The 14,704-nt window shown below is 42.7% G+C and overlaps 2 protein-coding genes across 4 annotated transcripts; one reads left to right on the forward strand and one right to left on the reverse strand.

Annotated features, from left to right (window-relative positions):
• Positions 1-3,934: 3,934 nt before the first annotated feature.
• brd3os (BRD3 opposite strand) lies at positions 3,935-6,538 on the reverse strand. 3 transcript variants are annotated; one of them, XM_087179258.1, is made up of 2 exons: positions 6,450-6,538; positions 3,935-4,593 (listed from the first exon to the last, which is right to left on the reverse strand). In XM_087179258.1, the coding sequence occupies exon 2, from the start codon at positions 4,462-4,464 to the stop codon at positions 4,165-4,167; it is 300 nt and encodes a 99-aa protein (XP_087035384.1). In that variant the 5' UTR covers positions 4,465-4,593; positions 6,450-6,538; the 3' UTR covers positions 3,935-4,164. The 3 variants fall into 3 exon arrangements, with proteins under 3 accessions (XP_087035384.1, XP_087035383.1, XP_087035382.1); XM_087179257.1 differs by lacking the exon at positions 6,450-6,538 and adding an exon at positions 6,218-6,305; XM_087179256.1 differs by lacking the exon at positions 6,450-6,538 and adding an exon at positions 5,165-5,593.
• A 285-nt stretch (positions 6,539-6,823) lies between these two features.
• On the forward strand, positions 6,824-12,386 carry LOC111669689 (inactive phospholipid phosphatase 7-like). Its single transcript, XM_023426102.2, has 4 exons — positions 6,824-7,098; positions 7,411-7,733; positions 9,631-9,812; positions 10,610-12,386. The coding sequence occupies exons 1-4, from the start codon at positions 6,917-6,919 to the stop codon at positions 10,814-10,816; spliced, it is 894 nt and encodes a 297-aa protein (XP_023281870.1). The 5' UTR covers positions 6,824-6,916; the 3' UTR covers positions 10,817-12,386.
• The last annotated feature ends 2,318 nt before the right edge of the window (positions 12,387-14,704 follow it).

A 14,704-nucleotide genomic window follows, 5' to 3' on the forward strand; every position in this document is an offset into this window, starting at 1 on the left:
GACCCCCCCCTCCACCCCCGCCAAAACAAAACCACTCATACTGTAACCCCCCCACAGATACTTCAGACCTGAACTCAGATGTGAGGAGGATAGTGACCTCGTTAATGTTTTAACGATTCTTCATTTAGTAAAGAACAAAGAGTCAGAGTCTGGGAGCTTCTTTAGACCAGGACCCAGAGTTCTGGTTCAGTCTGCTGCGGCCCGGTTCGTCTCCCATGAGCCCACAGCACCTGTAAAATCACATTTTAAAGGATTTCTCAGTTTTTTAAAAATGAGTTTTAGTCTTTGGAACATCTGAAATTTAAAGGAAGTTTGGGTCAGGTCACAAAGATTCCACTTTGTTTTCATTTTACACACAAAGAAGAATGAAGCAAGAAAAATGAAACGGGTCAAAGTTCAGCATTCAGCTCCAGTTTTAAATTTTACAATCACTTCATTGAACCTGGTTTCAGTGACGTGTGTTCCGATTGGCTGCAGCAGAGCTGAATCACCTGGATCCTTCACAACTGTTTCTTCTTCATGGCCTCTAGACCTCCACCTGTAGACCTGTGGTTGAAAGCTCCACCGCCCTTTAATGAACCTTAGTCTGACCCCAGTCCAACTTTGACCCTCCTCAGGAGGTGTCCTCACCTTTCCAAGGCGTTTGATACGACCTCACAGCAGCAGGTCTGTGGTACGAACTGGTCTCTGATCCGGACCGGCCTCTGGTCCGGACTGGTCCGTGGTCCGGACTGGGTCACAGTGGTGTTAGAGTTCAGTCCAGGACCTGAGGAAGACTTTGTGTCTTGTGGGTCCAGGTTGAGCTAAAGGGAAGACGAACTTCAGCCGTCTGATGCTCTGCTCTGATTGGTCGGTTGTGATGGTCAGTGACGTCACAGGTGTGCTGCTGTGGTGATGTCAGAGCAATGCGTCTCTGAAACCTCAGAAATGTTTCCTCCTGCAGGAACTTTTCCAACTCTGACTGATCATGAATGCATCATTGTTTTTGGGGGGGGGGGGGGGTTGGGCCTCAGTCTGTTACTAACCTCAGTGCTGCTGCTGATCAGTTCAATCAGATTAAATCATGTGACTCACCTGTCCGTCTGTCTGCTGTTCAAACTGTGATGTCATCAAATTTGACCTTTGACCTCTGCAGATCAATTTGACAGACAGCTGTCATGTGTTTGTGTGGGCGGAGCCAATAGGAGCCCCTTCTTCAGGAATGTTCCTGTCTCGTTCAGCTGAACCTGCACACACGTTTCTGATCAATACACATTATTGATCAGAGTGATCACAGACTGAGCGGGGTTCATATATGATGTCATATATATATATATATATATAAAGCAGCAGCTGTTTTTCTATTGGCTCTCACCTGAGACTCCACCCACACAGGAAACACACTGTTGATGTTTTGAATTTGTGGTTCAGTTTCCAACAGAAGTGGAGGGAGGAGTCAGGAGACAGGACACACCTGTCTGTCTGCTGGTTCCGGTGGTGTGTCTGACCTCGGCTGCTGATGTCTGGCGCAGATGTGGTCCAGTACCAGGCAGCGACAGCAGACGCAGAGATCATGTGTGTTTACCTGTACAGGCTGAGAAAAATACTTTTTCACCTGCACACAGCTGACCAATCAACTGACAGTCACTGGAAGCAGCTGATTGGTGGAGCTCGTTAGGATTTAAAATATTTGACCCTGATTGATTATTGATTAATGATCTGTTCAGGTTCAGCGAGACAGAGAAGTCAGAAATGATGATTGATGGATGATTCATTGATCTTATCATTGATGAATCTGATTGACTTTGTTTCCGTGGAGCGTCAGATCTTAGACCAGGTGTGCAGGTGGAGGTGGGTGTGGTCAGTCGTTACCATGTGACCTTCACCTGATTCGTCATCTGAAACCAGACGTTCAGTTTTCTTTTGTACATTTTTCAGACTAGAACCAACCAACCAACCATAAATCAAAAAGGACGTTTCCCCCGGTCGGTCAGACAGACAGACAGACAGACAGTTGGACAGCTTGTTGCCACAGTAACCCTCCTCTGTTTGTTTTTAGTTGATGGTCGAGCTTTGATGCTAATAGTTAATTTTTGTATTTTAATAAGAAAAAGGAAAAAAGTGATTTTATGTATTTGCATGCACTCCGGCCGTACGTTCTTCTTCCGTATGTTGAGCACTGTATAGTAGCTGTATAGTAGCTGTCTGAGGTTTAGACCCAACTCCGCTCGATAGAGTAGAGACGCAGAGAGAGAGAGAGAGAGAGGACGAACGAACCAACAAACCAACAAGTGAATTATTTGATGTAATTACTGATATGGGATCCTTATTTTCTGAGTTCCTTTGTTTTCATAAATAAACACATAAACCGACTGAGTGACTCGGCTCTCATTCACTCACTCACTCACCTTCATCCTGTCACCCAGACATCACATGACTAACACCTTCAACAGACGGACGCTGTGCTCTCAGACACACGTCAAACCTGCAGTTTGATCAGAGTCAACACGTGAAAACATTCAGGTGAGTCAAATCACTTGAACAACTCCACTTAAAATGTCCCTAATGTCACTACAGACAGCTGATCACCAGCTGATCACTATGACCATCAGACGAAGTGGAAAACTAGAGTCCCCTCCTCCACTCAGACTAGCTCCAGGTCACTTCCTGTTTATCCAGAGTCATAGAAAATATTAAATATGATATCTGTGAAGTCTTCAGTAATGGCTGAAGTGTTTTGTGAGGTCACACTGACCTTTGACCAATCAGTTCATCTAATTTGAGTTCAACTAATCAGTTCGTCCTTGAGTCCAGGTGAATGTTTGAGCCAAATCTGAAGAAGTTCCATATGGTGTTTCTGAGATATCGTCTCCACGAGAATGAGACGGACAGACAACCTGACAACAAAATGGCCGCCGCTCTGACTGAAAACGGCTAATGACGGAACAACAGTCTAACAGCTGAGACCCAGGGGTCGGTTGCACAAACACCTTAAGAATTTCCTTAAAGTCAGAGTTTCCTTAAAATGTTCACTGAAGTATTTCAGGTTTTCTCCTGATCTTAGTCTTCTACTTAAGGAATCACTAAAGTCCGTTCAGACCTTAGAGACCAAACGAAGGAAGAACACTTCAGGTGCCTCGGACTGTATCTGACCTCAACGTGTTCATGGTGAGAAATGAAGAGTTTGAACCTGATGGAGCTTCAACCAGAGGAATTGATTTATTTATTTACTTCTATAGATCTGGAGGATCAGGATCTTTCCAGTTGATTATTGGTGAAGTACTAACTGTCGATCGATCAGCTGTGTGAGTGTCTGTTGGATGTTATTTGTGGATCAAATTTATCATTTATTTTTATGATGTGTTTTCGTCTCTTCCTCCACTGACCTGTTTGCTTTCCTTTTGTGAGACGAGACAGGTGAGATATTCATCGCTATCACAAGCTGGTCTCCATGGGAACAAAATTTTCCTGCTGTAAAATCTTTCACTGCTGCAAATGCCTTAAAGTTTTTCCTTTTTAAGAGATTCTGTGCAACACCCTTAAGTAAATCCCTCAGCTGATCATCTAACAGGTGAGCGTGTGCATGTGTACAAAGGTGAAGAGGATGGATATTATCAGCGGCTCCCAACACTTCACAAGGTCATGAAGAAGAAACACCTTCTGTTAAAACAGATTTCATATGAATGTTACTCTAATCTGTGAAACAGTTTCTGGTCTGTGATTGAAAAAGAAAATCAAGTGAAAAGAACATCTGTTTCAAACTGGTCAGATATTTCAACAACAAAGAACCAGATCGGAGTTTGTTTATCAGGAAACCTCCCTGTAACACTCCGGGGGACAACTGACGCTCAGAGTTTTATTTTAATGATGATGGTCGAACGTACCGGCATCTTCATTGACTGATCGCAGCTTTAATACGAGAAATAAAAACAATGAAAGAAGATTTTAAAGATCATTTTGTTGGAAGACTTTTAGAAACATTATTTATATATGTACACATTGTTTTATAATTACATCGTTTCACCAATTTGTTCCGTTCTGTTAATGATCTGTTGGCCCACTTGCAGGACCCTCACAGACCACCAGAGGGCCCCGGACCACAGGGTGGGGAACCGCTGCTCTAAAGTTCAGTCTGAATCTCAGTGTTTAAACAGGTCTGTTGTGGTCTGGGTCTCTGTTCCCACTCTACATGACACTGCAGATCCTGGACCGGCCTTCAGCATCCTCCAGGCCCCTCTTGTCCCGGACTAGCACGGCCTGGTTTCCGTAGCTGCTGTACCAGGTGGACTGGCTGCGGTTCAGGAACGTGGAGGGGGGGGCCACCTGCAGCTCCTGCTGCTGCTGCTGCCAGATCAGCAGGGACGTGTCCCGGTACCGCAGCTGGGCATAAGACTCCGACAAAGCCTTTTCTGCCAGGGGGGGGCGACCAGGACCAGGAGAACCAGGACCAGGTTCCTTTATAGCCGGTGGATCACAGTCTGACATGTTGGTGTCAGCTCTCCATAAACCAGACAGGTGAAGAGGGAAACGTTCCAGCCCGGTCTGGACCAGCTCAGGTCCAGGTCTGTCTCAGTCATGTTCAAACACCTGGTGAGTCTGAATCCTCAGCAGAACCTGAAGGAACAGGACGGGTCAGGGTTTAAACTGAATCCACTATAAAGATTCAGGTATCAGGTCTGTGAGAACCAGACCACAGAATCCTGGTGACATCACTTCCTCCTCAGACCTGGACCTGGTCCCACAGACTCACTGCCCCCCTCAGAACATTAAAGTAGTTCATTAATAATGTGAATATTTAAGAACAATAATAATCAGCAGTGTTTCCTGTAGGAGTTTTTTCAGCTGCTAAACCACAAGGGGCTTGGCTCAGCACAGCTTGGGTCGCTCTCATGTGCACCCCAATGACAGGTCCACTGGCAGGTGACTGACTCACCTCTGACCCTTTATGAAAGTCACACTAACATTTTTAACCACAGACCTGAAACCTCAGGACGTACTGATGGTTCTGGTTCTGGTGCAGGAACCTGGCAACGCAAAGGTTCTTATTAACGTCCTGTACCTGATCAATGGAGCATCAGTCCATGACTGATTAATTAATTGCTTTGATAATGACTCAGTCAATCGTCTGGTAATCTGCAGTGACCCGGGTTAACTCCGTGTTATCTGTAGGAATGTCCACACTCACGTTGCTTTAGTCCGAGTTAAACTTCAGGACGAGCCGGTTCTGGTCCCTCCCGGTTCCCGTAGATTATACGATATTTTTTTTTCGGTAGTGCTGTTAAATTACCGGAGACTTTCCGTTCACACAGACAGAGGAGCTAACAGCTATTAGCTGCCTGTGGCTAACCTTCCACTCTGCTGAGATTAACTCTGAAGGCGGCTAATCCTGCTGTTAGCTGTGTTAGCTACGTTAGCTCCTCAGATCAATTTTAACGGGGCGATGACGTCACTACTGAACCGTTAAAAACATCAGAGCTCAACGTTCTTCACGACATTTCTTCTCTTTCCTCTGACAGATTACCCGCTGCTAGCATCGTTAGCATCTGAAGCTGCTGCTGCATCCAATAGCAACGGTGTGTCCGCAATCCTGTCCGGGTAGGAACTAATGACACGGTTCTGCACTACCCGGGTCTTTGACGGTCCTGAGCCTCTTTTTATGCTTTATTTCCCTCTTTATTTAAATACAAACAATCCGACATATCAGATCTTAAATAAAGGTAAAAGATAAAAATTCAACAAAAAAGACGAAACATAATTTTTTAAAAAGAACAAACATACATCACAAATAATAAATTAAAAAAGGACAAATAATAAATTAAATAGGTGCTGTAGTTTCTGGATGCTAAAGAAAAATCTTTCACTTTGACCTGTTGGATTAAATAACTTAATATCTAAATAAACAAATACGAAGAAAATATTAAGTAAAAGCTACATATTTTTTTAATCAGAGATTTTGAAGAGGGTGGGGCTGGAGGGGGAATCTGGATATGACTTCATGGCTTTAGCGCTCTAAAATCCTGCTACAGCCCTAAAATAAGAACATACTCTGTGTGTGTGTGTGTGTGTGTGTGTGTGTGTGTGTGTGTGTGTGTGTGTGTGTCGGTCTGGGGGGAGGGGGTCTGTATTTAGCCTGGACTGGGTCCAGTCTGGACCAGTCCAGCAGGATGATATTCTATATGGAGGTGTATCTGTGGAGCTGCAGCTGAGTCACACTGAGATTACCGTGGAGATCTCCTACCATTCAGTCCAGAAACACTGGATCCTGCATTTCCCACAATGCACCAGGACAGGCTCCCTGCTGGTCAACAGACACAGGTTTTTGATGATTGGAGTTTCAAACATTATGGCTCGGTGGACCCAGTCCCAACACAACGGATCCACATCTGGACCGGCTCTGGGACCACCTCCGGGACCAGGTCCGAGATCAGGTCAGGCACTTTGAAAACTTCTGGTTTAAATCAAGAATTCACCTCAACAGACAGAAGGACACTCAGTCACGGTGGACCTCACAGCTTCAACAGGCCTCAGGCTTTTCTCTACAGAGACAGAACTACAACAGTGCTGGTCCTGTCCTCTCCTCAGTCCACCTGGAACCCAGTCCACCTGCAGACACCTCCAGACGTCCAGCATCACTGTGTCAGAGAGGGATGTCTGACCATTGAGGGGTCCATGAGGAGGAGAGGAGACTCCCCCAGTCTGTGAACACGTCTGTAACTGAGAGACAGTGGAACACCACATCAGCCCACTTACTAACTGTACAGACTGTTCAGTGTTTTCCAGCCTCTCTCTCTCTTCTTTCTCTCTCTCTCTGCCCCCCCCCCCCCTCTGAACAGCTGACGGCAGGAGAAGAAGAAGGCCAGCTGATCTATTTATAGCAGAGTCCCTCAGAGTCTCAGACCCGATCTGTCACAGTCCTGCAGTCCTCCAGACCTTCGTCATGCCCGGCAGCCAGGCCCGGTCCCGGGCCAGAGACCGGAACAACGTCCTGAACCGGCCCGAGTTCATGTCCCTGAACCAGCCCCCTCGCAGGGAACAGGGGCCAGGGGAGGGGCGGGGGGGCGGTGGTCCGAAGAGAGCCACGTTCAGACAGCAGAGTCAGCAGGAGGACACAGGACTGAGGTAAGACTCAGAGGCTCCGCCCACTGACATCACAGCTCACATTTAGAGTCCAAACAGACCCGGGTCTCTGGTCCTGGTCCTGGTCCAAACTCCCAGCAGAAACTGGTTCCACTTCGGGTTTCAGGTAGAGCAGGTCACATGTTTCAGCTGGTATCAATGAGACTATGTGACCATGTGACCATGAGAACAGGTTCCCTCCTCCTGGTCTAGGAGTCTCAGTCTGTCCACAGACCTGGTCATGTAGTGGTTTTCACCTGAGCTAAACACTGACTCAGAGCTGGGACCACCTCTGCCCTTTCTGTCTGTCCTCAGGGGGTCCAGGGACTCCTCAGAGGGGGGTCCAGCAGCTGATGGGGGGGTGAAAGACGGGTCTCGTTGGCCGGAGCAGGACTGCATGCAGCTGAACCCGTCATTTCGAGGCATCGCCATCAACTCTCTGCTCGCCATCGACATCAGCCTGTCGAAGCGCCTGGGCGTGTGCGCCCGGCCCCATGGCCCCGGGGCACCGCTCCGCTCCATGGTGACCCTGCTGGCCCTCAGCGGACATGCCCTGCCGTGGCTTTTCGGGACTCTGATCTGCCTGTGGAGGAGCAATACACTGGCCGGACAGGAAGTCCTGGTCAACCTGCTGCTGGGTGAGACACCAGGACCAGGTTCCTGATTCCATTAAGGAAAACTAATCCTTGAATAAAGTGTTATCATGATCTGAGAGGAAGTGCTGACACCTACAGGTAAAATCAGGTGTAGTGACATCATCATCAAATGAAATGTAAACAAACCAGAACAGAAACAGTAGAAATCATTTTAGGATAAACTGTGAACAAGAAGATGAATTATCTGAACACATTCATAATAAGAGTTACAGCAAGTTAGCTCATATTAGCATGTCTACTGTAGCCATCACTAATGAAAACAGACATGTAACATTATGACCCATCAAGTTACTGACACACTCCTCTCATAAACCAGACCAGTATCAGCTCCATGGTCGGACTGGGACAGAAATTCAGTCTCTGACTGATCCACTGGGACCGGCCGCACCAATGACACTGATGGAGCCAGTAAAGACTTTTGTGGATGTCTTGATGGTCCACCGGCTGACCAGGATCTGAGGAGGTGGTCCTCAGTCCAGGGGGGCGTGGCTTTGTTCTCTGCTCAGGACGCCATTACTCCACTATATCTTTACATAGAAAGTAGTTTTTTGCTGCTTTGTTAATGTTTGAAATCTAATTGACAGAAACTGTGAGAAAAAGTGTCAGACTGCAGAGAGGAGAAAGAGGAAAGAGAAGTAGTTGAGGTCTCATTAAATGTTCATTTATTATCATGAAATATTGATTAGTTGAGTTTAGAACAGTGTGTGGATCATTGTTTCTCCTCATGTTATTCTGAGCTCTGTGATGAAGAAGAGAGCAACAGCTTCATCTCTGTCAGGATCCTGTAGGATTTAAAGAATCTATGTTCAGTTCAAATGAAGGTCGAATAGTTATTATGTTTTAAAACCATCCTGTAGGAATGGTGACTCTGTGTTTCCAGGGATCTGATTGGTCAGTAGTTTGGCTGTTGACATGTTTTGATCTGATCAAGAGCAGGATAGGAGTTCAGCGTCAGTTACCACAGTGATTTACCCGGTATCAAGAGAACCGCCATTGTAGGATGGAAAATATCAAAGCATTTTTGGTGCAAAACAACTGAGCACCTGTGACAGTGGAATTAGTAGTTGTATAAAATAGACACGTGTATCAGTAAATTTGAAATCACAGAGAAAAAATGCTCAAGGAATCGTACTGTGTGTAATGTGGTGCAAAACACATTCACACACCTGTATCAAATAATGTGAAGTCATGGACAAAATTCTCATGTCTGCAAATCAGAATATGAATTCATGCAATGAAGGTTTTGACCTCAAATTTACTGATACACATATGTCTATTTTATGCAACTACTAATTCCACTATCACAAGTGCTCAGTTGTTTTGCACCAAAAGTACAGACCTCTGATAGATGAGTGGTTACTGAGCACGACCCCTCCCCACTCTCTCTCCCTGCTCTAAGATAAAGGCATTAAATGACCCAAAAACAAATTTAAAGGACTTAAATGTAAGTTTTACCAATGCTACATAGCTAACGTTAGCATTAGCAGCTGTTTACTTACCAGTATAGAAGAAACATTGTGAGCTTAGCATCAAATTTCATTACTTTACTCACCAACTGCCAATGGTAACAATGCTAACTTCTTTTTCTTCTGCTGAATTTAGCATGCTAACCAGCTGACCCCGGCCCATCTCATCACTGTCTCCAGTCTGAAGACGTAGCTGCTCAGAGAACATATTATAACCTGTTGACTTGTAAACACAATGGCTGAAGCTCAAGACTGAATAGCTTCTAATGCAAATGTTAGCTACGTAACATTAGAAAACTTGAATATCACTCCCTTAAAGGATGAGTCTGGACCTTCAGACCTGTTCGTTCCTGGTTTTAACACCTGTCTCAGGTGTGGACTCACTGAGATCTGATCCCTGTGTCTGTGTCCAGCTCTGATCCTGGATTTGATGACGGTCGCCGGGATGCAGAAGTTGGTCAAACGCAGAGGACCCTGGGATTTCCCTCCAGGGCTTTTGGACTACATCGCCATGGATACATATTCTTTCCCAGCAGCCCACGCCAGCCGAGCTGTCATGGTGTCCAAGTTCCTGCTGAACCACCTGGTGCTGGCGGTCAGTGGATTTGTCCTCATTATTCACCTGTACAGTCCCGTCTATTCCTACCTGTCCAGTCCTACCTGTGCAGTTCTGTCCTACCTGTCCAGTCCAGTCCTGTCCTACCTGTCCAGTCCCATCCAGTCCAGTCCTACCTGTGCAGTCCTGCCTGTGCAGTTCTGTCCTACCTGTCCCGTCCAGTCCTGTCCAGTCCCATCCAGTCCTGTCCTACCTGTCCAGTCCAACCTGTCCAATACAATAATATAAAGTCAGAACTCTTCACTGAGCAGATGAGTCACTCTATGTTTTTAGTCCAGCTGAACTAATGAGTTTTTTTATTTATGACTTTATAAACTAAATGTATTAATTAATAAAAATAATTCATTTTAATTGAAGTCAGTTTGATAAATGATAAAGTATTTAACATGTGTCAGACATTTCAACATTAAATAAAAAAATAAAGTTTCATCTTAAATAAAACACTGAAACACTTTGAATTAATTATTGATCTGGTTTTAATCACTTAACTGAATTTATGAACTGACCTCAAATTTAATCTTCTTCATGACAGATTTGATCTCAGTTCAATTGTCCATCAGTTTAGATGAAGTGCCACCGCTCACTCATGGTACTGCACCAAAATCATTTCTCTGTAACCACAACCAACCAATCACTGATGGTGGGAGTGGTCAGAGGTGACCCACCAGAGGGGACAGAGAAACAACCAAACCTCAGACCTGGTTTAAAGACCCAGATCACTGTAGTTTGGTCTGGATGAGTTAGTCCTGATCAGTTGTTCTCTTGTTGTCCTCCAGGTGCCCCTGAGGATCCTGCTCTACCTGTGGGCCTTCCTGGTGGGCGTGTCCCGAGTGCTGCTGGGTAAACATCACCTGTCGGATGTAGGATGTGGATTTGCTCTCGGCTTCCTGCACTTCACTCTGGTGGAGTCTGTTTGGCTGGACTCTGCTACCTGCCAGACCCTCATCTCCATTGGCACGCTCCGCTGGACTCTGCTGGTTTAGAAACCAGTTCCTGCTGGTTTATACTGGTTCAGATTGGAATAAGACCAGTTTGGACTGGTTTTAGACTGGTCCTTTTAGATTCTTCTACCTGCCAGATCCTCACGTCCATCAGCATGCTGTGCTGGACTCCACCGGTTTAGACTGGACACTACACTTTTTTAAACTTGTTTGGACCAGTATGAACTAGTCTGTACTGGGTTGGATTGGTTTAAGACTGCTAAAATAATCCTGTCCCAGTCCAGTGTGGACTGGTCTGAACTGGTCCTGCTAAATTCTGGTTCCTGCCAGACTTCACCTTCAACGGCAAGCTGGACCCGACTTGTTTGGACTGATTTAGAAAACTTTAAGGCTGCTGTAGTCCACCTGGGACTGGACTGGTTTAATCTGGACTGGACTGGTCCTGCTGTGCTGTGTTTCCTCACAGACACATTAAGATTTCTGCAGGAACCTGTTCAGAGTCCTGATCCCGATGTCCCTGGTTCAGGCTGTGGTTTGGTTGATTTGGTTGCCTGGAGGACTTGGTCTCTGACATGGTTTTAGTTTAGAATCTGAGTGTGTGTGTCAGGTGTGTGTTGCTAGTATTGGTGTCTCAGGTACTGAACAGAACCGGTCTGAGGACCATCCTGTTTTCAGGGCTCTCACTGAGCAGCTCCTCAAAAACAAAATGACGTTTGATCAGTTTGACATTTGTTTGTTTGTTTGTTTCAATGAGTCTGGTCCGGGTATCTAACAGCTTTTATTCTCCTGTGGTTGTCATGCCAACAAAAACAAAGATACGTCTGAGGCGACAGCTCATTCTTGACCTTTGGCAAAACAATCTTCACTCAAGGTCAACTTACTGTTTCCAGAGCTTTTGACCACATCTGTCAGTCTTAATCAGTGAATCTTTTTTTCGTCTGTCCATGTTTCAATATAAAAACTAAACTGATGAAACTTTGAAGAGTTGAAAAGTTTGTTGCCATGTTACTAAACTTATCAACAACAACAAACAACAACAAAAACAAGCTGAACTCATGAAGAAAACATCGTCACATTAACGTTATTTTATTTTCCTTTGAACATTTTTTTTGACTAAAACCAAAATGTCTTCACAAAAATCAAGAACTGATTTAAACCAAAACCAGAATCTGGTTCAGATGTGAACCGGTCTCACAGGAACTCAGATCTGGACCAGGATCCAGTGGGAGCTTTGATCTTATGATCACAGGTAACTCGTTTATGGTGGCAGGCGGAAAGCTCTGGAAAAAGCTAGTAAGTATCCCTTTGGTGAAGCTGATTTTGTCAGTTTAAATCATTTATTTTATTTTTTCAGCTGCTTGTGTTTAAACAGATTGATGGGAAAATGTGATTATAATAATATATATAATATTGATTATTATAATATAATATTGACTGACATCACTCAGGTGATGAAAAAATGAACATCTGGGTTTGACTGTTTGCCTCAAGTGTGATCAGCTGATGTGGTGATGATGTAAAATCAGCTGTTTTCTGATGGAACTTGACCTGAACTCAGATCTATGCATATGTTTTAATGAACTGAATAAAAACTGTTTTTACTCTACAGTAACTCAATCTCACTTTGTCCTATTTTACACGTGAATGTGATGTATTCACTCTCTCTTGTTTCTTTAGGTTTCACTCAGTTTCATCAGTCGGTGTCAGAGTTGTTTGTATTTTCGGTTACAATAAGACGACCCTTATAAAAGACTAAACAACTAAATTATGAAAGTATAAACAGTTCTTATTATTGTTGTTATTATTATTATTATTATTATTATTATTATTATTATTACAACCTTTTTATGATATTTTGATGCCTTACTATACTGACTTTTTTTTTAACTTTTGATGACGTTATAACGTTTTTGATGCCTTATTTATACTAGGAAATTTCTATGATATATGATGTTTTGGACTTTTCATGCCTCACTTTACTATGATGATACATGACTTTTTATACAATTTAATCTTCATGACTTTCTACGACATTTTATGCCTTAATATACAATGATGATTTTATGACTATGGATGTCCAGCTATACTATGACATTTTCTTGACTTTTTATACAATTTGATTTCCATGAATTTTCATAACTTGCTATACAATGACGTTTTTGTGTCTTTTTATGCTTTACTATAATATGATGATATCTGACTTTTTATTCAATTTCGTCCTGGTCCTGCTCCTGTTATTCCTGTACCTGGTCATTTTAGTCCTGGTCATCTTAGTCCAGTTCCAGATCTAGGTCCAGGTTCTGGTTCTGGTTCTAGTTCTGGTTAGTCCTAGAACTGGTCCTGTTATTCCTGTTCCTTTTAGTCTTGTTCCTGCTGGTCCTGTGTATTTCTGTTCCTGTTAGTCCAGGTCCTGTTGGTCCTGGGCCTGGTGCTATGCTGTGATTTTTTTATGACTTATTATTCGTTACAATACTATAACTTTATATGGCTTACTATGTGTTGACTTTTTTATTTCTTTTTATGCCTTACTATCCTACAAGTGTATATGACTTACTATGCTGTGACTATTTTTGTGACTTTTTATGCCTTACTATACTTTGACTTGTTATGCCTTACTATACTATGAGTTTTTATGCATTACTATACTAGGACCTTTTTTTGACTTTTTATGCCTGACTATACTATTTCTTTTTATGCCTTCCTATACTATTACGCTTTAAGCCTTACTATACTATGATGTTTTTATGACTTTTTAGACCTTACTATACTATGACGTTTTCATGCCTTACTATACTATGACGTTTTTATAACTGTTTTATGCCTTACTCTACTATGACCTTTTTATGACTTTTTATGCCTTACTATACTATGACTTTTTATGCCTTACTAGACTACAACCTTTTATGAGTTTTAATGCTTTACAATACTGTGACTTTTATTGCCTTACTATACTATGACGTTTTTTTGATGTTTTATGCATTACTCTACTACGACCTTTTTATGACTTTTTATGCCTTACTATACTATGACATTTTCATCACTTTTTATGCCCTACTATACTATGACATTTTCATGCCTTACTATACTATGACGTTTTTACCACTTTTTATGCCTTACTATACTACGACGTTTTCATGCCTTACTATACTATGACGTTTTCATCACTTTTTATGCCTTACTATACGATGACATTTTCATGCCTTACTATACTATGACGTTTTTACCACTTTTTATGCCTTACTATACTAGAACGTTTTCATGCCTTACTATACTATGACGTTTTCATCACTTTTTATGCCTTACTATACTATGACATTTTCATGCCTTACTATACTATGACGTTTTTACCACTTTTTATGCCTTACTATACTAGAACGTTTTCATGCCTTACTATACTATGACGTTTTTACCACTTTTTATGCCTTACTATACTAGAACGTTTTCATGCCTTACTATACTATGACGTTTTCATCACTTTTTATGCCTTACTATACTATGACGTTTTCATGCCTTACTGTACTATAACATTTTTATCACTTTTTATGCCTGACTATATTATGACGTTTTTATCACTTTTTACGCCTTACTATACTATGACATTTTTATCACTTTTTATGCCCTACTATACTATGACATTTTTATGCCTTACTATACTATGACATTTTCATGCCTTACTATACTATGACGTTTTTATCACTTTTTATGCCCTACTATACTATGACGTTTTTATCACTTTTTATGCCTTACTATTCTATGACATTTTTATGCCTTACTATACTATGACATTTTTATCACTTTTTATGACTTACTATACTATGACATTTTTATCACTTTTTATGCCTTACTATACTATGACATTTTTATGCCTTACTATACTATGAAGTTTTCATCACTTTTTATGCCTTACTATTCTATGACATTTTTATCACT

Source organism: Seriola lalandi, unplaced genomic scaffold (genome assembly GCF_002814215.2).
Source record: "Seriola lalandi dorsalis isolate HSWRI2012SDOR001 ecotype SW California unplaced genomic scaffold, Sedor1 jcf7180002054810, whole genome shotgun sequence".
Lineage (NCBI taxonomy): Eukaryota > Metazoa > Chordata > Actinopteri > Carangiformes > Carangidae > Seriola > Seriola lalandi.